This window comes from Solanum dulcamara, chromosome 8 (genome assembly GCF_947179165.1).
Source record: "Solanum dulcamara chromosome 8, daSolDulc1.2, whole genome shotgun sequence".
Classification (NCBI taxonomy): Eukaryota; Viridiplantae; Streptophyta; class Magnoliopsida; order Solanales; family Solanaceae; genus Solanum; species Solanum dulcamara.
Genome location: NC_077244.1, coordinates 57,309,264 through 57,327,283, shown reverse-complemented (window position 1 = coordinate 57,327,283; position 18,020 = coordinate 57,309,264). Strand labels below are relative to the sequence as shown.

General features: G+C 37.4%; 2 protein-coding genes across 7 annotated transcripts; both read right to left on the bottom strand.

The window, feature by feature from the left end:
- Positions 1 to 341: 341 nt before the first annotated feature.
- On the bottom strand, positions 342 to 5,597 carry LOC129899336 (cyclic nucleotide-gated ion channel 1-like). Its single transcript, XM_055974274.1, has 8 exons — positions 5,477 to 5,597; positions 4,958 to 5,099; positions 4,015 to 4,567; positions 3,554 to 3,766; positions 2,957 to 3,240; positions 1,760 to 1,871; positions 1,259 to 1,495; positions 342 to 1,147 (listed from the first exon to the last, which is right to left on the bottom strand). Exons 2-8 carry the CDS (start codon positions 4,984 to 4,986, stop codon positions 449 to 451), a joined length of 2,127 nt encoding a protein of 708 aa, XP_055830249.1. The 5' UTR covers positions 4,987 to 5,099; positions 5,477 to 5,597; the 3' UTR covers positions 342 to 448.
- Positions 5,598 to 10,567: 4,970 nt separating this feature from the next.
- LOC129899229 (polypyrimidine tract-binding protein homolog 2-like) lies at positions 10,568 to 17,198 on the bottom strand. 6 transcript variants are annotated; one of them, XM_055974109.1, is made up of 11 exons: positions 16,985 to 17,198; positions 15,717 to 15,943; positions 15,411 to 15,620; positions 13,833 to 13,895; positions 13,668 to 13,741; positions 13,041 to 13,133; positions 12,721 to 12,778; positions 12,130 to 12,234; positions 11,950 to 12,031; positions 11,530 to 11,595; positions 10,568 to 11,323 (listed from the first exon to the last, which is right to left on the bottom strand). In XM_055974109.1, exons 1-11 carry the CDS (start codon positions 17,115 to 17,117, stop codon positions 11,316 to 11,318), a joined length of 1,119 nt encoding a protein of 372 aa, XP_055830084.1. In that variant the 5' UTR covers positions 17,118 to 17,198; the 3' UTR covers positions 10,568 to 11,315. The 6 variants fall into 6 exon arrangements, with proteins under 6 accessions (XP_055830084.1, XP_055830081.1, XP_055830082.1 ...); XM_055974106.1 differs by having other exon boundaries at positions 11,483 to 11,595; positions 16,985 to 17,194; XM_055974107.1 differs by having other exon boundaries at positions 11,483 to 11,595; positions 11,980 to 12,031; positions 16,985 to 17,194.
- Positions 17,199 to 18,020: the final 822 nt, after the last annotated feature.

Genomic DNA, 18,020 nt, shown 5'->3' with positions numbered 1-18,020 from the left:
CTTACGGGGTGGATGGCATTTTAAACCAATTGGTTCACAATACCAAGCCGTCACCATTAGCCTTTATCTACACTCAAAAGGAGGAGGATTGCGGTAAGTTGCATGTGTGAGTTTACTCACGTTGCACGTCCTACATTCTGATAAAGGAGGAGGATTGCGGTAAGTTGATGTTAACAATCAACGTGAAATCAATCAATTGTGAGGAAATCATACAACAGTGAATACAGGGACCAGAATAAAATAGGTCCAAATGGAGCTTGAGGTTTTATGTGTTTTTTGGTTAAAAGGGTAGAAGCATCATTTTTTTTGTACAAATACCATTGCTTTTGTTGCAACAAGCCTTTAGGCTTGAAGAAATCGCCTATAAGTGTCATTATTATACACAACAAACATGGTAAAAAATGCAACTCAATGATTGATCACACAACATTACATTTACTAGTGGCAGTTATTTATCTTCAGCAGTAAAATCTGGCTCTGTTGGTTTCTGAAGCAGAATGGGTGATATCCTGTCTGGCACCCTTGCTTTGTTTGCAGTATTGCGCCGCAGAGCGCGAAGTGCATTAGCAGCAAATCTTGATGCATAGATGGTAGCACCAAAACTTGGTGAACTGGAACCTTCCTTCGCTAATGCATCTTGCAACCTGCTTTCTTCTACACGAAGAGACTCCTCTACCTTCTTCCTGCAATAATTGCGCCATGCTGCTTGTATGAAGCAAGCTGCCCAAGTTCTCCAATGACCTGAGTAAAACCTGAAAGTATGGCGGAGCTGCTTACTGTGAAGTCTTCGAAACTGAGAGGCCACAAACTTTAAATCATCAGCCACTAAAGCAAATGCTTCAACTTCTGAGAGTGCTTGAGCAGTTCGGGTTGAGATAGGTAAGTTAGTTGATGAATGAGGGTCAAGAGCCCAAGTAAGTAACTCCTCTCCACAGAAATCACCAGCTTTTAGATACTCGGAGTTAAAAAAACCTGTCCTCCCTCCATTAGTGGTTACAGATAGTAGTTTCCCCCTCATTACAAACAGCATCGCACCAACTGGATCACCTTCGCGAACAATGAAGCTGTCCTCGGTGTAGAGCACTGGCTTGAGTCGGTCACATAATGCATCCAAGAGTTGTTCATCCATTTTTTCAAACATTGGCACCTTAAAATGTTCATGCATAATCAAAATCAGGAACTGATAAAGATATCTTTTACTATATTACTCGCGGAAATCACAATGAAACAGTCAAAGAGCAACAGTGACAAAACTCACTCTCATGAGTAAAGCTAAACAAAGATGACTCTTTATATCTCTTCTGAGGTCTTTGGGAAGGTTGTGAATCAGATTCTCTTCCTCAACACCCCTTGTTTCCTGCCACTTGTATTGCTCATAGCGTCTAATTCTCTCTTTGAGGTTCTCAGGGAGTAACCGATGTGACATCCACTGTTCTGCATCTCGCCTTTTCACCCTCATCTCCTCTAGTCTCATTGTTGAGGACTGCAGACATGTCTATCACAAACAAGTACAGCTGATTACTCACATAAGACGTACCAAAAATTTTACAGCAAATAAATTGATAGTTCAAGTAGCCTAAATTAAAGAGGTTGCAACATCACAAAGGAGGTGTCACACACCAGAATGAGAACTCTGCAATACAAGTTCTATTTTCTTAATAGAATCTTTGATAGATTTTATTTTCACGGCTTGTATACTGTCAAATGCCATTAAGAATTTCCAGAACAGTGAACATAAAAATGAAAGCCACAATGCTACCTGCATATTTCCAATGAGAAAGGCAAATAGCACCAGGCCGGAGATGGAAATGAAAACTGCAAAGCAAATTTCCCATACGTAGGTACTTGTTTGGAGGTTTTGACCAAGGGAACTGCAACACAAGGATCAAAATTGGGTTAGAAAAACCCCAGACAGAAAACTCAAATGAAACTGAACTTTTTAAGGCACGACTCAGAATTCTCACAGGAGTTCACAGACAGATTTATTTTTTTCTTTTTCTTTTTGAAAAGGTGGATGACAAGGTCAGCTTGTGCATGCCTCGACTATGTACAAGGTACTTGCTATCTCTCACTAAAACAGATTCCATGTTTGGCCGTATGAGAAGAAATCACCTAGTATTTTTTTTCTGTTGGAATCTGACTCTTCAGGCTCTTATTTATTTAATGTTGTAAACACTTCTATAAAATTATCTGTTGATTTGGCCTGATTCCTTCATTTTAACCCAATTTCTTTTAGAGGAAATAATAGACCAATTTTCTAAGCTTGAAAATTAGATTCAAGTAGAAAAACCGAACCAAAAATCCAATCGAACCTATTTCCAAAATAACTGGACTGAACTAACCAATGCCAACCAATACACACTACAAGCTGATCTACCCAAATTAACAACTTTTAAGGCTATCCCTTGTATCAAGAGCTTAAGAGTTTTTTGCACATAACCATCTTTGTGCATGTCCTAAATGCTATGGACATATAAGTAGAAACATTCCGTCCCCTTGTTTACCAAAACATCCATCTCTCACTTTGTCTCCCCCTCATCCCAAAACTCCTTCTCCCTTACCAGTGATTCCTCTCCTATTTACCCATGTTATTTTCCATGATCAAAATGAGTTCTCTTGAATGGTATTTGTTGTAAAGAAATAGATAAAAGTATCCCCTTTTTGAGGCTCAAACATTTAACGAGATGGTCATAAATTTCGACATTATAAAATCAATAAAAACCAAACCAGTGCTCCAGCATCGCAGAGTCTAATATGCTCAAGCTACGCATACACTATGTAAGCCACAAACTATTCTAAAAATGAGTTTCTTTCTACTCCTGCTTGAGCTTTCAATAGATGGTTAATGAACACTACATATACATGCAAATGTGGTTGAACAGAATGACACTTGGTATAAAGATCTAACAAGCATTCTTTTGAATATGCAAAAAACAAGCAGAGAGTGCAAGCATACCTTAAATTTTGTAAACCCCACCAGAAACAATAAAAGAACTTCTGTGGAAAATTCATTGATCCCACAACATCTGATTGGAGAGCGTCAAGGAACATCCCAAAATCAAAGAGCGTTGTGTTTGGTGTCTCTATAGGGCAGGAAGTATTCAGCAACGTTTTAAATCTCGTATGATCATCATCACAATATAATGAGGCATGACGACAGGCAGAGGAATTTCCACAAGCTTGTTTCCAGCAAGTAGTTTCACGTTCTATAGAAAACAGATACCAAAAGGCTCCAAGTACCTAAAGAGCAGGAAGGCACTCAATTCTCAGTCAAATGAGTCGACCATAGTATAGAATAGAGAATGATGTAACTATTTCAGCATACTAGTGATATCTGCTGGTATAGCATACGCTTGTATGCCAGGAAAAACTTAAGATGGCTGAAAATCTATAAATTTTATTTCTAAAAGTACCCATTGGTACAGACTTGACAATTTTAAATGACGCCTTTCAGATAGAATCGGCCATAAGTAACTTCGGGTAGCACAAAATTGAACAACAGAGTATATAGAATATCCATCAGAATTGTAACTCAAGTTTGTTGCAAACTTACATGGCTCGCAAGCATATAGAGGAAGAGATTGAAAGCAGCTCCAGCCCATGCTGTTTCAGTGAATATGCCAGATGTTCTTGTGACTTCCGTATATAAAGGATAAACTCGAAGGACCCTTGGAATATATTGGAAAAAGACAACAGACTTCAGCAAATTCTTGGTATTCAAAGATCTTGCACCCCGCAACTTAGGGATTATAATTAAAATTACAACCTGAAAATACATAGAAGGATAAGAGTAAACAACTGAACATACACTTTTATTTACATAGGAAGTAGGTAAAAGACAACATGCAATGCAAGAATGATCCATATCATTAAATAATATCCATGAAAGACAACACGTCATCTACCAACAATGTGTTCTTCTAGAGAATATATCTACCAACTATGTGTTATTGCAACGGAATAAGACTTTATTCATTCAAACCAAAGTAACGTTTTGAGGGAAGTCAGTTGAACCTGTGGTAGTGGAAGAACTGCAAGAATATCGATCAAGAAGTACGTGGACAAGTATCTCTTTGCAATCTCCCAAGCATCTTCAACTAAAACACCTCTTCCAAATACACGTGAAGAAGGAGCAATGAAACCAGTTCGAAATTGAAGGGCAATATGAAGAAAGTAAAATATATCAGTAAAAGAACGCAAAACACTAGCTGTAACCTCCAATGTTCTGTTTAACCCCAGACATTTGTTGTCATTATCAATCAATGGAATGTAAAGGAACAAAGGATCCAAGGAGATCGCAATTACACAGGATAATACAAATATTTTGTTCCACTTTTGAAGAAAAGGTCCTTGAGGATCAAGTATGTTCTTGTTGGATCCCAAGTTTTCTTCCACAAAACCACTTAAACTAGATTTTACGGCTTGTATTATGCTTTTGGCCCTCCATTTACCAGGTTCCAAGCCTTTATATAATTCGTTAGCAGCTATTACAACTTTACTTCGGTGCACTCCATCCTTAGCATGAAAATTTCCTTCAGAGGTTTTCTCTGATTTCCAATCCTGAAATCTGCAAGGCAGCCAATTTAAGTATTAGAAAAACAAGTCGGTATTATGTCAACAAATTGGTGCACGCAGTTATACTACACCAACACCTATACTCAGAATAAATTGAAAAGTCCATATTCAGATTTACTTGGTTAATCATTTTCATAAATATCAAAGTTACCCAATAAAGTACCCAAACATGAATGTGCTTGAACTTTCCTTTTAATTTTCACTTCTCTTCCAATTTCAAATAGCAAAGGCCATCCAAGCTTTCAATTCTTTCCCTTCAGGTCCAGAATTAGTTTACTTTCCACTCGTGATTCTCTCTTTAATCTGTTAGTTTGTTTTATTTACTCCTTTTAAACAGAAACTACTTAAAGGTGTAACCTGGATTGAGGGAAAAAATGGTGACCTGGAAAACTCCTCTTGTCGGTGATTCATAACTTGAGCCAATGCATCAATGCAGAAGATTAACTTCCAAAATCATTCTAGGGGCAACAAGTTTCTCGATGAAAACTGTCTTGAGTAGCTCAGACAAGAGCTAATACCATTCCCTGAAAAATTTAGTATTGCTTGTCAGATATTTGATATCTAAATCCTCTCCAAGTATAACTACAGGTACACCAAACAACCACAATAAAATTCCTTTTAAGACAGCTTGACATAAATATAGAAAAAAAACAATTTCAACCTAAAAATAAATTTGGGGTCAAAGGCAATAAATGCTCTTATTGGAAACATGGACAAAAATTTGTCAACCAGCAAATTTCTACATCAGGGTACTTATTATCGGTCAAAAAACAACAAAAAAAGGGTCCAAAATGCAATATCACTATGGGACAATCCGAAATCAATTCTGGTGGAGTAAAAACATACACACACACACACACACACACACACAAACAATTTGTATATGGTTTGCAAAACTCACTAATATTTGCGATCCGTGAAGAGAGTTGTTGGAAGCAAAAAAAACAAAAGTATCCACTCTTTAACAAGAAAGTTGAGAGATTTAAGGTTGATTGAGATTGTTTTCAACTTGTGATTTGATCATTTACTACTTGTCCCAGATGAGGATCCACACACACACAGTCTTTGTGGGTCCTACTAGTTAGTTTTAACCACTCCTTCAAATCACACAGCACGGCGGATTTCTTCTCTCTTTCTGTCACTTGCTAGTATTAAACTCCACATTTACATCAAATTTGAAATGAAAAATGTGCATTCGTTAATTACTTGTCATTATATAAGGATAATAGTTTACAAAGTCAAAAGAGTTTGGCCAGAGAGCATTGCTGTTTGACTGACACAGTAAGTTTGATTTACTCAGCCAAACCAGAATGTCACTCATGTCTGTTGGTGATTATTTATTACTCCGTCCGGTCAATAATAGTTGTTCACGTCCCTTAAAGAAACAATAAATAATAAGGACAGTATTATTATATTATCCTTTGAATGTATTAAATTTTAATGATTTGGAAAATATATATATATATATTTTTTTTTTATTTTTTTTTATGGGAACAGACCCTACACGAGGCTCCCACCTCTCGTGCACAGTCAGGGGTTAAGCAACACCCCCAAGCCTTAACATAAATAATCAAAATAAAAAATACAAGGAGGGGGACATAAACCTTACCTCCGATCCTATGGTGGTTCATAAGTCGACTAACCAATTAAGGTCGGCTAACTCATCCCCGATACAAAAAAGAGACTAACTATAACTAGAAAGCAGTAAACCTGTGAGAGGACTCCTCCCGGTACAATTCAACTATGAAAGCATAAATGAGGGCGACTCTCCCCTTCCATGAGAAAAAAGAAAAGTAACATAGTCCTATTCCAACTATGCTACGTACCAGACATAGCTATATTGAAGAAGAACAAGTATACGAAACTTCTATCTCGCATGGGATGGGAAATTCTTTTCATCTTTGCTCTTTTTAGTCTTGTCGTACCAAGTAAATCCCGGTGAAATATGCCTTTGTATCAGTAACATGATTACCAGCTATGGGGGCTGGAAGGATAGGAAGTATATGGAGTTATAGTAGCCAACAACCTTTGATTTGTTGTGGAAGAAAGTGTAGCTGCATTCGAACACCTGCATGGCGGTCCAAATGTATGATTGCTGCAGACCTACACCTGCACAGATGGACAAAACCAGAAACCTACACAAGCAACCAAGTCTGGAGGTTGCTGTACATGGGTGTGTTGGTTTTGGCATCTGTTGTTGCTGATGCTGTTGAACTTCATCTTTCAATTCCGCACTTTCAGCTTCAGCTCTGTGATTGAGTTGTTGTTTGGTGTGTGGCTGAGTAGTTGTTTGGTGCTGTGTTCCCACAGTATGTATCTGGAGTTGATGGAGGTGTAACCTTTTACAGCTGCTCATGATATTGTTGTTGGTCCTTGGATGTTGTCTATGAGGGTGTTGGAGTTCCTTCTGGGCTGTATCTCCAAAAACCTGCATAAACAAAGAAGAAAACAAACAAGCAAGCTCACAATTATAAGAACAATTCCAAGAGTTCTGTTGTACAAACTCCTTGTTGCTGCCATTGTAGTTAGTCTGCTTGTTGGTCCTTGCTTTGAAGTGGTTCATTCTTGTACCTGCACAGCCAAACAAGACCAACAATACATACAACCAAAGAGGTGTGCAAGCTGCTGTAGCATTAGCTTGTATTTGTTCCTTGGCTGCTGCAAGTTGGTGGAGCTGTTGCAGATGTTGATGGAATGCATCTGGTATGCATGGAGAGATGATCCATGCTTTAGTATCCAATTGTTTACAATTATGAGGATCTGCACCTGCACAGACAAACAAAAACAAAAACACCAAACCCAAAGCTGCCAATCTGCAGGTGGCTGCAGGTTCCCTAGGTTGCTTGTTGGTCTTTGTTTTGAGGTGGTTAGGCCTCTTGGAGTACCTGCACAGAAAAACAAAAACAACAAACTTGTATATGTTTCTTGTCTGTTGCAGGTTGATAGAGTTGTTGCTGGAATGTGTTAGTAGTTGAGAATGTGTTTGGCAAGCTGAGTGTGTTGCTCCAAAGCAGCCCCAAGATACTGCAGTCTTTTTAGCATGGGGAGTCTGCCAGCTGCATTGGTGAAGTTGAGAATGATTGATCATGGAGATCAATGCATTCTCCAGGAGGGGGCTGTAGTTGGGGTACCTGCATAGACAAACACAACCAACAATCCTTACCACCAAAGAGAGCTGCAGGCTGCTGCACCCATGTTCCTTGTGTGTTGCAAGTTGGTTGAATTGTTGCTGTGGTGTGTTGAAGTTAAAGAATGTGGTTGGGGGGCTGCTCCATAGAGGCCCCAGGACATTGCATCCCTCATAGCAGTTCCAAAGAGGGCCAGTTTTTGATGTCCCTAGGCAAAAACAAACAGCCAAATACAAACAACCAAACAACCACAAAATCCAGAAGGAAGTTGCTGCTCTGCACAGTCCTTGTGTAGGCCTCTTAGTGAAGGTATTTGTTTTGGTGGTTGTATCTGTGGTGTGATCTATGTATGTGTTGGGAACACATGTTGATGAGTCCATCCTGACATCTGCATCTACACAACAAACAAGAACCAGCAAGAAAGGAGCTGCTGCAAGTGTTGAGTTATTAGAGAAGGCATAGATGGAGTGGATTTGTTCCTTGTCTGCTGCAGGTTGGTGCTGGGGTGTGTTGATAATAGAGAATATGTTTGGCAAGCTGAGTGTGCTACTCCATATAAGCCCCAGGTTACTGCAGTCCTCATAGTAGTGCCAAAGAGATTCTAAGCAAAGAAAGTCAACCAAAGACAAGCAACAAAGCAAACAGGTGTTGAACTGCTGCAGGTGTTGCAGGTGTTGGGCTGCTGCAGGTGTTGAGTTGATGCAGGTGTTGTCCTCTATGTATTTGATGTTAAAGCATGTTGGTGTAAGTCTCCAACAACCTGCATATACACAGCAAATAACCAGACACAAGCAAAGACTTATACAGGTTAGTAGAGAGGAATGGATCTCAAATAGGCTTTTGGAGCCTGTTAGCATTTTCCATGTCGCTCGACTAACGTCTCCACTAATCCTTTTGAGCTGAAACTTCATGAGGTTTGCATATATATTCATTACTTTAGCCATGCAAAGTTTGAAGGCTTGTTTCCCAAGTTGGAGCTTCCATTTAGCAAAATTCTTCCTTTTTAAGGTTAAGACAGCTGATTGTTTCAAGCTCGCTCGCCTAACGTCTAAAATTATCCGTTTGGGCTGAAATTTCTTGGGCCTTATCAAAAACATATATGCTACCATCCTGCAAAGTTTGGGAGACTTTGGGCAAGTCCACAAGTTACTCCCTACCCTGCACCTGCTGCCCTGCTGAGGCTTAGAGGTTGCAGGGTGTTTGGAAGATGTTGTTGTGCTCTTGTCTATGTATTTGTTGTTGAAGAATGCTAATATATTACTCCAGACACCTGCAATAGTACAACAAACAAGCCCAAACAAAACATAATATACACAGACTAGCAATAAAGAGGGGACCTCAGTAAGAGCTTTGGAAAGTGTTATCATTTTCCAAGCCGCTCGACTAACGTCTCCAATTATCCATTTGAGCTGAAACTCTATGGAGTTAGCATGTATATCCTCTCCTTTAGTCCTGCAAAGTTTGAAGACTTGTTTCCCAAGTTGGATGGCCCAAATTACTAAAGACCCTCTCTTTAGGCTTAAGGCAGCTGAATGTTTCCATGTCGCTCGCCTAACGCCTCCAATTATCCGTTTGGGCTGAAACTTGTTGGAACTTGTCACAATAATATATTCTAACATCCTGCAAAGTTTGGGGGGCATTTGGAAAATATATTCGTTATTGAAAAGTAGTATCTAATAGCAACAGTATAATGGACACAAATGGATAAATAATTCATTAATTTTCCAAATTAGATAAGTATTGTTGGACATCTATTTTTCGCATAGTGGACAAATAAAGATGGAGAGAGAGAGAGAGTATTAATTATATCATTTTTTAGGTATTATTATTACTCTCTACTTCCATCTTTACTTGTCACTATACTATTTTGAGATGTCCAACAATATTTGTCAAGTTTATAAAACCAATAAATAATTTACTATGATGTGTCTATTTTACTCTTATTATTAAATACTATTTATTTTTTAATATTTAGATAATTTATATTTAATAAGGGTGATTTGATAAAATTATTCTTATCATTTACGGTTGTTAATTTGTGTGTTAAGTCAATAATGGAGAGAGTTGTCCAGATCTTAAATGAAGTTGTGGGTGTAAAGGTGACAGTTGAGTAAAATTGTGTAATCATCCTATTTGTAGCATAGTCAAGGTAGTTAGTTGGGTAAACTTTTTATATGTCTGATGCACCTCATCCTCATGATTCCTTAGTTTGATAATATCAACTTTTATGCACTATTCTCCATTTATTTTCTCAGCTCACAAGGACTTTGAGGCAGAATTGATAGTAGTACTAATTAACTGTGATTAAAGACAATTTTCCTGCAGATGACCCTTTCTTTAGGGACACTTGTTAATTTATGTCAAAATAATTAATGCTTGTTTATGCTAATAAAATTGAAATGATAAAAGGATTCCATAATATCACATGAATGAGTCGATTCATGAAGCTTCATTTAAAGAAAAGATACACACACACGGGAAATAAAGAACCCTATCGAACTTCCAGAAAGGAATTACATCAGCTGCTAAAGGAGTTGTTATGAGAAATTTCAAATAATGCATTCAACTTCATATTTATAAAAGATTCGAGATGCAATGTTCATATATACTCCCCTACAAGTTAAAATAATGCAATTTTCAAATAATATGATAGATTCAAATAATATCGAATTTTACAATGATATATTACACAACATGAAACCGTAACAATAAAATGAAACATTAGAGCTGGCTACAACAAAAATTAGTCTATTTACCTCTTAAATATTTCCCCTATTTTTCTTGTTGCAACTTCCACGAGCAGTTGTGTTTCTCTAGCGAAATATAATATACTTGACCGTCTTATATACACCAGAAAAAAAATGTTCTTAGACGGGTCATGAATTTCACCACAACTCAAAGGAAAGTAAACATAACAGTTCTTTTCAATCAGTCAAGCCTGCAGTATAAATATCTCAAAACCCGCCACGATAAAATGCTATGACAACATAATATAACTGATATATCGCACCAATCAAGAGGCAAGGAAGTATGATTGGTCCTATAGGTCAATGAAGTCTCTTCATAACCAGTACATGCCTCTTCTAGTAGCTTAGAAATCTTCAAATGACACCCAAAAGAAAAGGGAATAAGAAATGAGACACAGAACGCAGAACTAAGATATGCAGTCTGAACCAAAATATTAGTAAACATTTTGGCTTAGATCTTGCTGCAACAAAATGTAATCCTGGTTGGGGTTCTCACTAGTGCTATTGTGGACGATAAGGAGGCATTCCACCGCAATGTGGTAGGCCGTTCTGTCCATGCATTGGCATCATCCCAGGACCCATTTGAGGAGGTCCACTTGCTGGCATAGAGTAATGGTGATTGTGCATCTGCATCGGCATTTGTGGAGGCGCGGCACCAACAGGTGAGTTCCAGCCTGCTGAATGCTGAGGTGCACCAAGTCCATGAGGAGCTGGGGCATATTGTGTAGGCCCATTGTATGGATGAACACCTGGACCTCCTACTGAAGGTGGTTGCTGCCCCATGACCAAGGGTTGAGAGTTTATCATAGGAGGTTGAGAGTTCATCATAGGGACATTCGGGATTGTATAATCTCTGCTGCGATCATTATTCACCTGATATTAAGACCAGAAAGCAGACCATTTAGTGGACTACTCTTTCCAAATAGGGGAAAAACATCAAGTGAGGAGATGGCTGACGCTAAACTTTGTAGTGGCTCCTATAAACTACTCCTGGGATCTCTAGCAAATAAATCTTTCTATGACCCTTTTTACCTTTATACTGAGATCAGTGTGGCGAGAGTAGGAGATATGAAGCTTACAAAATCCTCCTTCATAGATGGAATGTCCTTCTAAAGCTTCCTTTGCAACAACTGCTGTCTGCACATCTGCAAACACATCACATTTATTGCTTGCTTCAATGTACAAGCACTCCTAGTACTGAGTAACTGGATCAGTTCCAGTAATGCAAAACCAGTACCAAGGGGGAGCCAATTATTTAGAGGGTAAAAATCCACAGTGTAGGTCAGATACAAGTACAATAACCACTAAAGCTGCTTCAATCAATATATCTATCCTAAAACAAAGGACAAAACCTCATTGCTGAATTATATATACAAATAAAGCTGAGAACCATCGTTGGCCTATTTGCTAGAAATACTTTCGAATCAATAAAACAAGCAACTAATGACTTCTCAGTGGAAAACACACTTCTGGGAAAAAAATGGAAATTTTCATCTCACCAGGATATTGTATCAGAGCCTGAACCTCACCATTCTTATCAAACATTGCAATCTTTAGCACAGCGCCGAAAGCTGAAAATACCTGAACCCCACACATGAAAACAGATAAAGCAATGAATAACTCGGGATTAAGGTCACAACAGAATGTACAGAAACTATCTTGTAACTGAAGCAAGGTACCGTGTGTAGGACATCCAAGGTTACAGCATATTGCATGTTCTCAATGGAAGCTAGAAGAACATTACTCTCAGGCTCCAGCTTCTTCCCATCTAAACCCACACTGATCTGAAACGTGAATGGAACATCAAAGGGAGGAAAAAACTCAGCATTTCATTACAATATCAGCCAATCAACTACGAATGTACCCTAAGCACAGAAATATTAAATGTGTAACAATCATACAAAAGAAAAGCATACAAACTGCTATACTCTTACCAGTTAAATCATAATCTCCATGAAGATGCATTATCTTAACGTAGCCCCCAAAATGCAAAATACGACATGAAAGGCATTATCTCTTTTATACCACTTGTATTTTTTTTAGGAATAGAGAGTATATCTTTCTTGATAGATAGAGGTAGGCAAATTTGATAGATGAAGATAAGTTGTCTCAAAACTGATTCCTTCTTACATAAAAAAGCTTTTTGACTTGTCAAAGAGGAAAATCCAGAATATACAAATGAGGAAGTTGGAAGATAAAATCAGAATCCTAACACATCTAGTTCCATGCAACTAATGACCACACTCAAAGAGTTGCGTCTAATTGATTACCTGACCATTTGCATCAATGGCTGAGGAAGCAACAGGAAGGAGAGGATTGGTGTAGTCCCTAAATCAAAACCATATGTAAAATGATAATTAAAGAGACGAGAAAAGTAGTCATTAGACCTAAAGGAATAGGAAATGAAATGAGCATGAGTGATGAAGGATATAAAGATGTAATACGTACAACCAATTTTCCGATAGTAGAATAAGTTATCATCATAAATGTCTGTTTAGCAGAAAGAGGGGGGAAGGGGGGAGGATGCTCTCTGTGTGTGTGTGTGTGTGTGAGAGAGAGAGAGAGAGAGAGAGGGAGAGATCAGTTCTACCTGCTACGATGACTCTGAAACTTCACACTCAGATCAGTATGTGCAGAATATGTTATTTTGAGGGAGCAAGGTCCCAGTTCTGGAATCAAATACCTAATGCAGAAGAGAATGACAATATAGGTCAATGGCTACTCTGTCACACACTAAGTAGGACTAATATGTACCAAGATTGAACAACTGATGTATAAAGACATAGCAGTATTTTTTGCTTTACAATATCATAATAGTGTTTGAGCATATGCGCATCGAAATAGCTAGCTAATAGCAAGTCTAAGAAAAAGTCTCTTCTGGACAGCACCTATTAACCGGGATCAGCAAATATTTCTTAAGCTAGAAGATGCAAGATCATTGGCTGTAATTTATGAATACGTTCAGTAGCAACATGTAAAGTGTACATATTAGCAGTAAACAGGCCACATCGCTAGAATTACAATGAACCTAAGGAGCATTAAATGCAAATATATATGAGATATGGAATGCTCAAGGAACATGCGTGTACCCCTTTGGTAGATTCTTAAAAAAGTTCTTCAAAGATGTTGAGCCCCCAATGTATGTGCACCACATCTACAGTAAATGATCCACAACAGTTGGGCTACTCCCCAATCTGAAATATAAATCCACAATCACCTGGGAATGCTTCTTCCATCAAGGGCATCCTTTGCAGAAGTGGCAGTTTCTGCATCAGAAAATTGCACTAGAGCCTGAAAAGGTTCCGAGGGAGAGTAATGGACTTATCAGCTGAATCAATCATCTAGTGACATAAACCAAATCCAACTTCAGTAACATACTGACCTGGAATCCAGCAGTTTTCTCAAATGTAGTAATCTTATGGACAAATCCAAAAGCTGAGAACACCTGAAAAAATAGGATTATAAGTTGAAAAAACCAATTGAAGGAAAAATCAAAATACCAATTTGAAAACTTCTTAGATGTTATTATGCAATTTCAATCATCGTCGTCTTGAATAAAGAAATTCCAGTCTTCAAGATAAGAGGAAAACCAGCCAGTTTCAAATGAGTATCGACTATATATATACCCAAAAGGTGGGGTAAGGTCTGCGTATAACCTACCCTTCTCAAACCCCACTTGTGGAATTACACTAGGCATGTTGTTGCTAGTGTGTGTGTGTATATATATGGATCAACTTGCATGCACTTCAACTATCCCATCGGAAACTTGCTACCTATCACCAACACAAGTATTGGGTAACTCTGTCCACTAAGAAATCACCTAGTATTTTTTACCTCCACTCGAATGATTATCAAATACATTATCTTCTCTCTAACAAATATACATTGAAGAATCTTCTATCCAGGATGAGGCCTACCAGTTGACCTAAACAAAATCTTACATACAAAAAGTATTGTTTGAAAAAGGTAGAAAAGAATATCATTCCTCTCATCTACTCCATCTGATGCAACCTTAAGCTACAAGAACACCGGATATTATATGATCAAATAAATGTATTTCCATCAGCCATTCACATATTCAGAACATTCATCAATCTTAAACTAGAAACAAAGTTGATTTAGTATCTTTTTTTATAGCCGTGGTGTCCGGGCCAGGTTGCACACACCTCAACTAATTCCACATGGTACTTTCTACATCCAACCAGCACAAATCTGGATATAGTATGCAGTTAAGATAGCCTATGGTTTGACTTAGAGAGAATAAATGCAACCTAGTTAACTGAAGATCATCATTGGTGGGGTTTTCAGCAACAGTAAGTGACGAGACATACTTAAAGTATCTAATAAGCTATTAGAATAGATTTAGGAAAACATCAACACAAACAAGTAACACAGAAAGAGGGTTTAGGCAACTAATTGACTTATTGGCCAAGGACAGAGCATTGAGGTTCTCTAAGACTTAAGTGTAGCACCACACTAAAAAATGAGTTATTTCAAATAAGAGAGAAAATGACACTACAACAGAAGACTGAAATGCTGCATCCATTAACAAATGTCATATGCTCAAATAACAAATTTGCCACAGACAATAAGATGAGCAGCATATGCACATGCCAATGAGAGGATGTCAATATTCACAAGAAATATAAAAATGAAAAAGAAACATCTGACACTCCAAGGGAAGTCAAGACAGTTAAATTAAGAGAAATGGGTGAGAAAGAGCCAGTGTTAAGCAAAGGAGAAAGGAAACAAACACACATGCGCTCTTTCTCCCGATGCAATAAGCTGCCATTGCAGATATATCCTTGACTTTGGCCTGCTGATCCATTCATATTCATGTCAAAGAGCACTCAACAAAGCAAGACATACTATAACCTAATACTACAACTACACAAAAGCCTTTCTACGAAGGTGGTCCCTCCACCAAACAAATATGTGGGGAAGTAATATAATTACTTACCAAGTGTAAAACATCAATACTGACAAGGCGTGCGTCATTTCCCTCAATAGTTACCAACAATACATTTCCAGCTACATCAGCAGTAGTTTTGTTGTTTACTATCTCTTGCCTGTTGGAATACTGTAGGTAGACGGTTTTCCCTCGTACCTGAGCTGGTTCCGAGGAAGATGCGTAGTACGATATCATTGCAATAGCTTGATTCAATTCTGCCTACGATAATTAATTACAGAGAATAAGAACATCACGAATAAGTGTAGTTTCACTAGAAACAAACAAAGATTTGAAGATGAAGAAATTTTCACTTACAAACTCTATAAATGCTTGATTTCTATTTGCTCCAACATTACACTTGGTATTGACAACTTTACCAAATGGCTTCCCCAATTCAATCAGTTCCTCTTCTGTGCACTCCCATGGTAAATTTCTTAAATGAAGAACCTTAGAGGGAGGCTGTGTGTATCTGAACTGAGGCTGGCTAGATACAGATGACATTCCGAACCACAAAATCAACACAGATACAGCCCAGCAAGTAACTTTCCTTCAAAAGTAAGACCATATTCACACATAAACAAGATATTTACAATATGCAATTTCAAACCTCATCACTCAAAATCTGTACCTAGCTAAAAGATATAAGTACATCAATCAAAAGATAAAGCATGTTTATGAACCCATTGTGATTCTACAGCGAACAAGCCAAATTTAGAGTAAGTTCAAGTACTTCCATATCCATATCTCTTTTCATGAATGCTATTATACTCTGCTTTTCCCAGAAGGTACAATGCCGCCAGAAATTACTAATCCCGCATGTTATTTTCTAACTGTATACAGAGGGAAAGCAGCTAAAAATAATAAGGAATGAAACATACAGTTCTTATCCTCTTCCTTTGTGTAAGAAAGTAATCTTTCAATGTTTTTTTAATTATTATTTTATGAAGTAAGATGATTTCATTAAAAGCATCAAGAAGATGCAGATTGTACAAAAGAGGGAGCTAAGAGGACAAAAGTCAGCTATAAACTAAACAGGCTAAAACTAAAGAGCTGACGAAGTCCTAAAGATTTACAGGGCAGTTGGTAGGGGTAAATTTAGCTAACCAAAAAAAGGTATCTAGCTTTAAGGATAGAAATAGGAGTTCCATCAAAACATCATACTAGGCAGTTCCTCCCCACCCCCATCCTTCAAACCCCAAAAAGAAAAGAAGTGATAAAAAGAAAAGTAGTAAAGGAATACCTCGATGAGAAAAGAATGAATTAGGATTGAACTTGCAAACAACAAAAGCAATACAGATGTAAGCAGCATTTCAACAATACAAAAATAAGATAGTCACCAAAAAGTAACCAACTTTATCATCAACCTTAAACAAAGTTGGGTTGTTCGATGCTCGTAAATGTCTTCGTAAAAGGATATGTCAATCACACAAATTAGAGCGATAAGAACTAAATACCTTACAACCCCTAAAGCTACAACCCAGCAAACAGATAGAACAAAGAAGGAAAAAACGTTGCTGGATAACAGATAAAGAAGATAGATTTAGGGCAAACAAACAAACCAACAAAAAAAGGGAGAGCCGTACCAAGGCGAAGACAGAAAAGCACAGGATTTTGTTCGACGAAAGAACAAGTAAGAAGCCTTAATAGCAGAAGAAGAGCGAGCAATAGATCTTGATAGCGCTGGGAATCTTGTACCTTCAAGGAATCAAAACACATAGGATGACGTACAAACAAAGCCAAGGGGCGAGGCCGGAAAACACATAAATATGTAGGGTGTTTAGCTGTAAAACAAAAGGAAAAAAGATTGGAGCAACATATTTAAGATACATTCTTGTGTTGTAAAAGTAAATAAAAAATATTTATTATCTATATCAAAAATTGTAATATGTAAAAACTAACGGTTATAGTCTAAAAGTTAGCAATTTGACTTGATAACTTGGTTTCAAAAAAAGACAAAATTTAAAATTGAATAAACAACATAAAATACTGCATACAACTTGTTAGTTTTGTCATCTTCCAATTAATTGATTCAAATCCAATTTGCCAAATGCACATTTAAGCTAAAAAAGAAAAAAATATATCAAGGAATAAGTCTTAATAGATATTAACAAAACAATCAAAGCTACAATTGAAGCATTGAAATAAAAAAACTGACAATAATAAATTCAATGGAAAACTTATTTAAAAAGAAAAAAAGATTGTATATTGACCAAGTAAATCATCTATTTTATACAATTGTTGAAACATTCATATCATAAAGAGTTAGGTTGAAAGATTATACAGAAATGGAGTTTCTTGTACTAAGAATTTTCACTGAAGCCTTTACTTCCGTTGAATCCTCTGTTGTCTTTCTTCATTCGACCCGTTTCTATTTTTGTTGTCTGTTGGCCTTTGCTACTTGATCCAGACGGGTTTAGCCCATATTCATTCGTCGGATTACTATACTGATCACTGCTTCAGAAAAGTCATCACGTGCCGATTACAAAGTTAAGGAGGAAAGTTACAGGAAATAGAGCAGGAGGAAGGAGGAAGAAAAATGACCATAGCCATTTGTTTTTATCAAGAAACTAACGGAAGGATAAATATTATAATTTTTGACATAGATAAGGGATGTTTTTT

Excerpts from the sequence above, each read along its gene's own strand:
- LOC129899336 (XM_055974274.1), bottom strand. The coding sequence starts at position 4,986 with ATGAATCACCGACAAGAGGAGTTTTCCAG. Across the intron at positions 4,568-4,957 it reads CGACAAGAGGAGTTTTCCAG|ATTTCAGGATTGGAAATCAG; the intron begins GTCACCATTTTT and ends GCTGCCTTGCAG. Across the intron at positions 1,872-2,956 it reads TGGGGTTTACAAAATTTAAG|TTCCCTTGGTCAAAACCTCC; the intron begins GTATGCTTGCAC and ends CTTGTGTTGCAG.
- LOC129899229 (XM_055974106.1), bottom strand. The coding sequence starts at position 17,117 with ATGTGTTTTGATTCCTTGAAGGTACAAGATTCCCAGCGCTATCAAGAT. Across the intron at positions 15,944-16,984 it reads GCTTTTCTGTCTTCGCCTTG|TTACTTGCTGGGCTGTATCT; the intron begins GTACGGCTCTCC and ends TTTGAAGGAAAG. Across the intron at positions 11,596-11,949 it reads GGCTCTGATACAATATCCTG|ATGTGCAGACAGCAGTTGTT; the intron begins GTGAGATGAAAA and ends ATGTGTTTGCAG.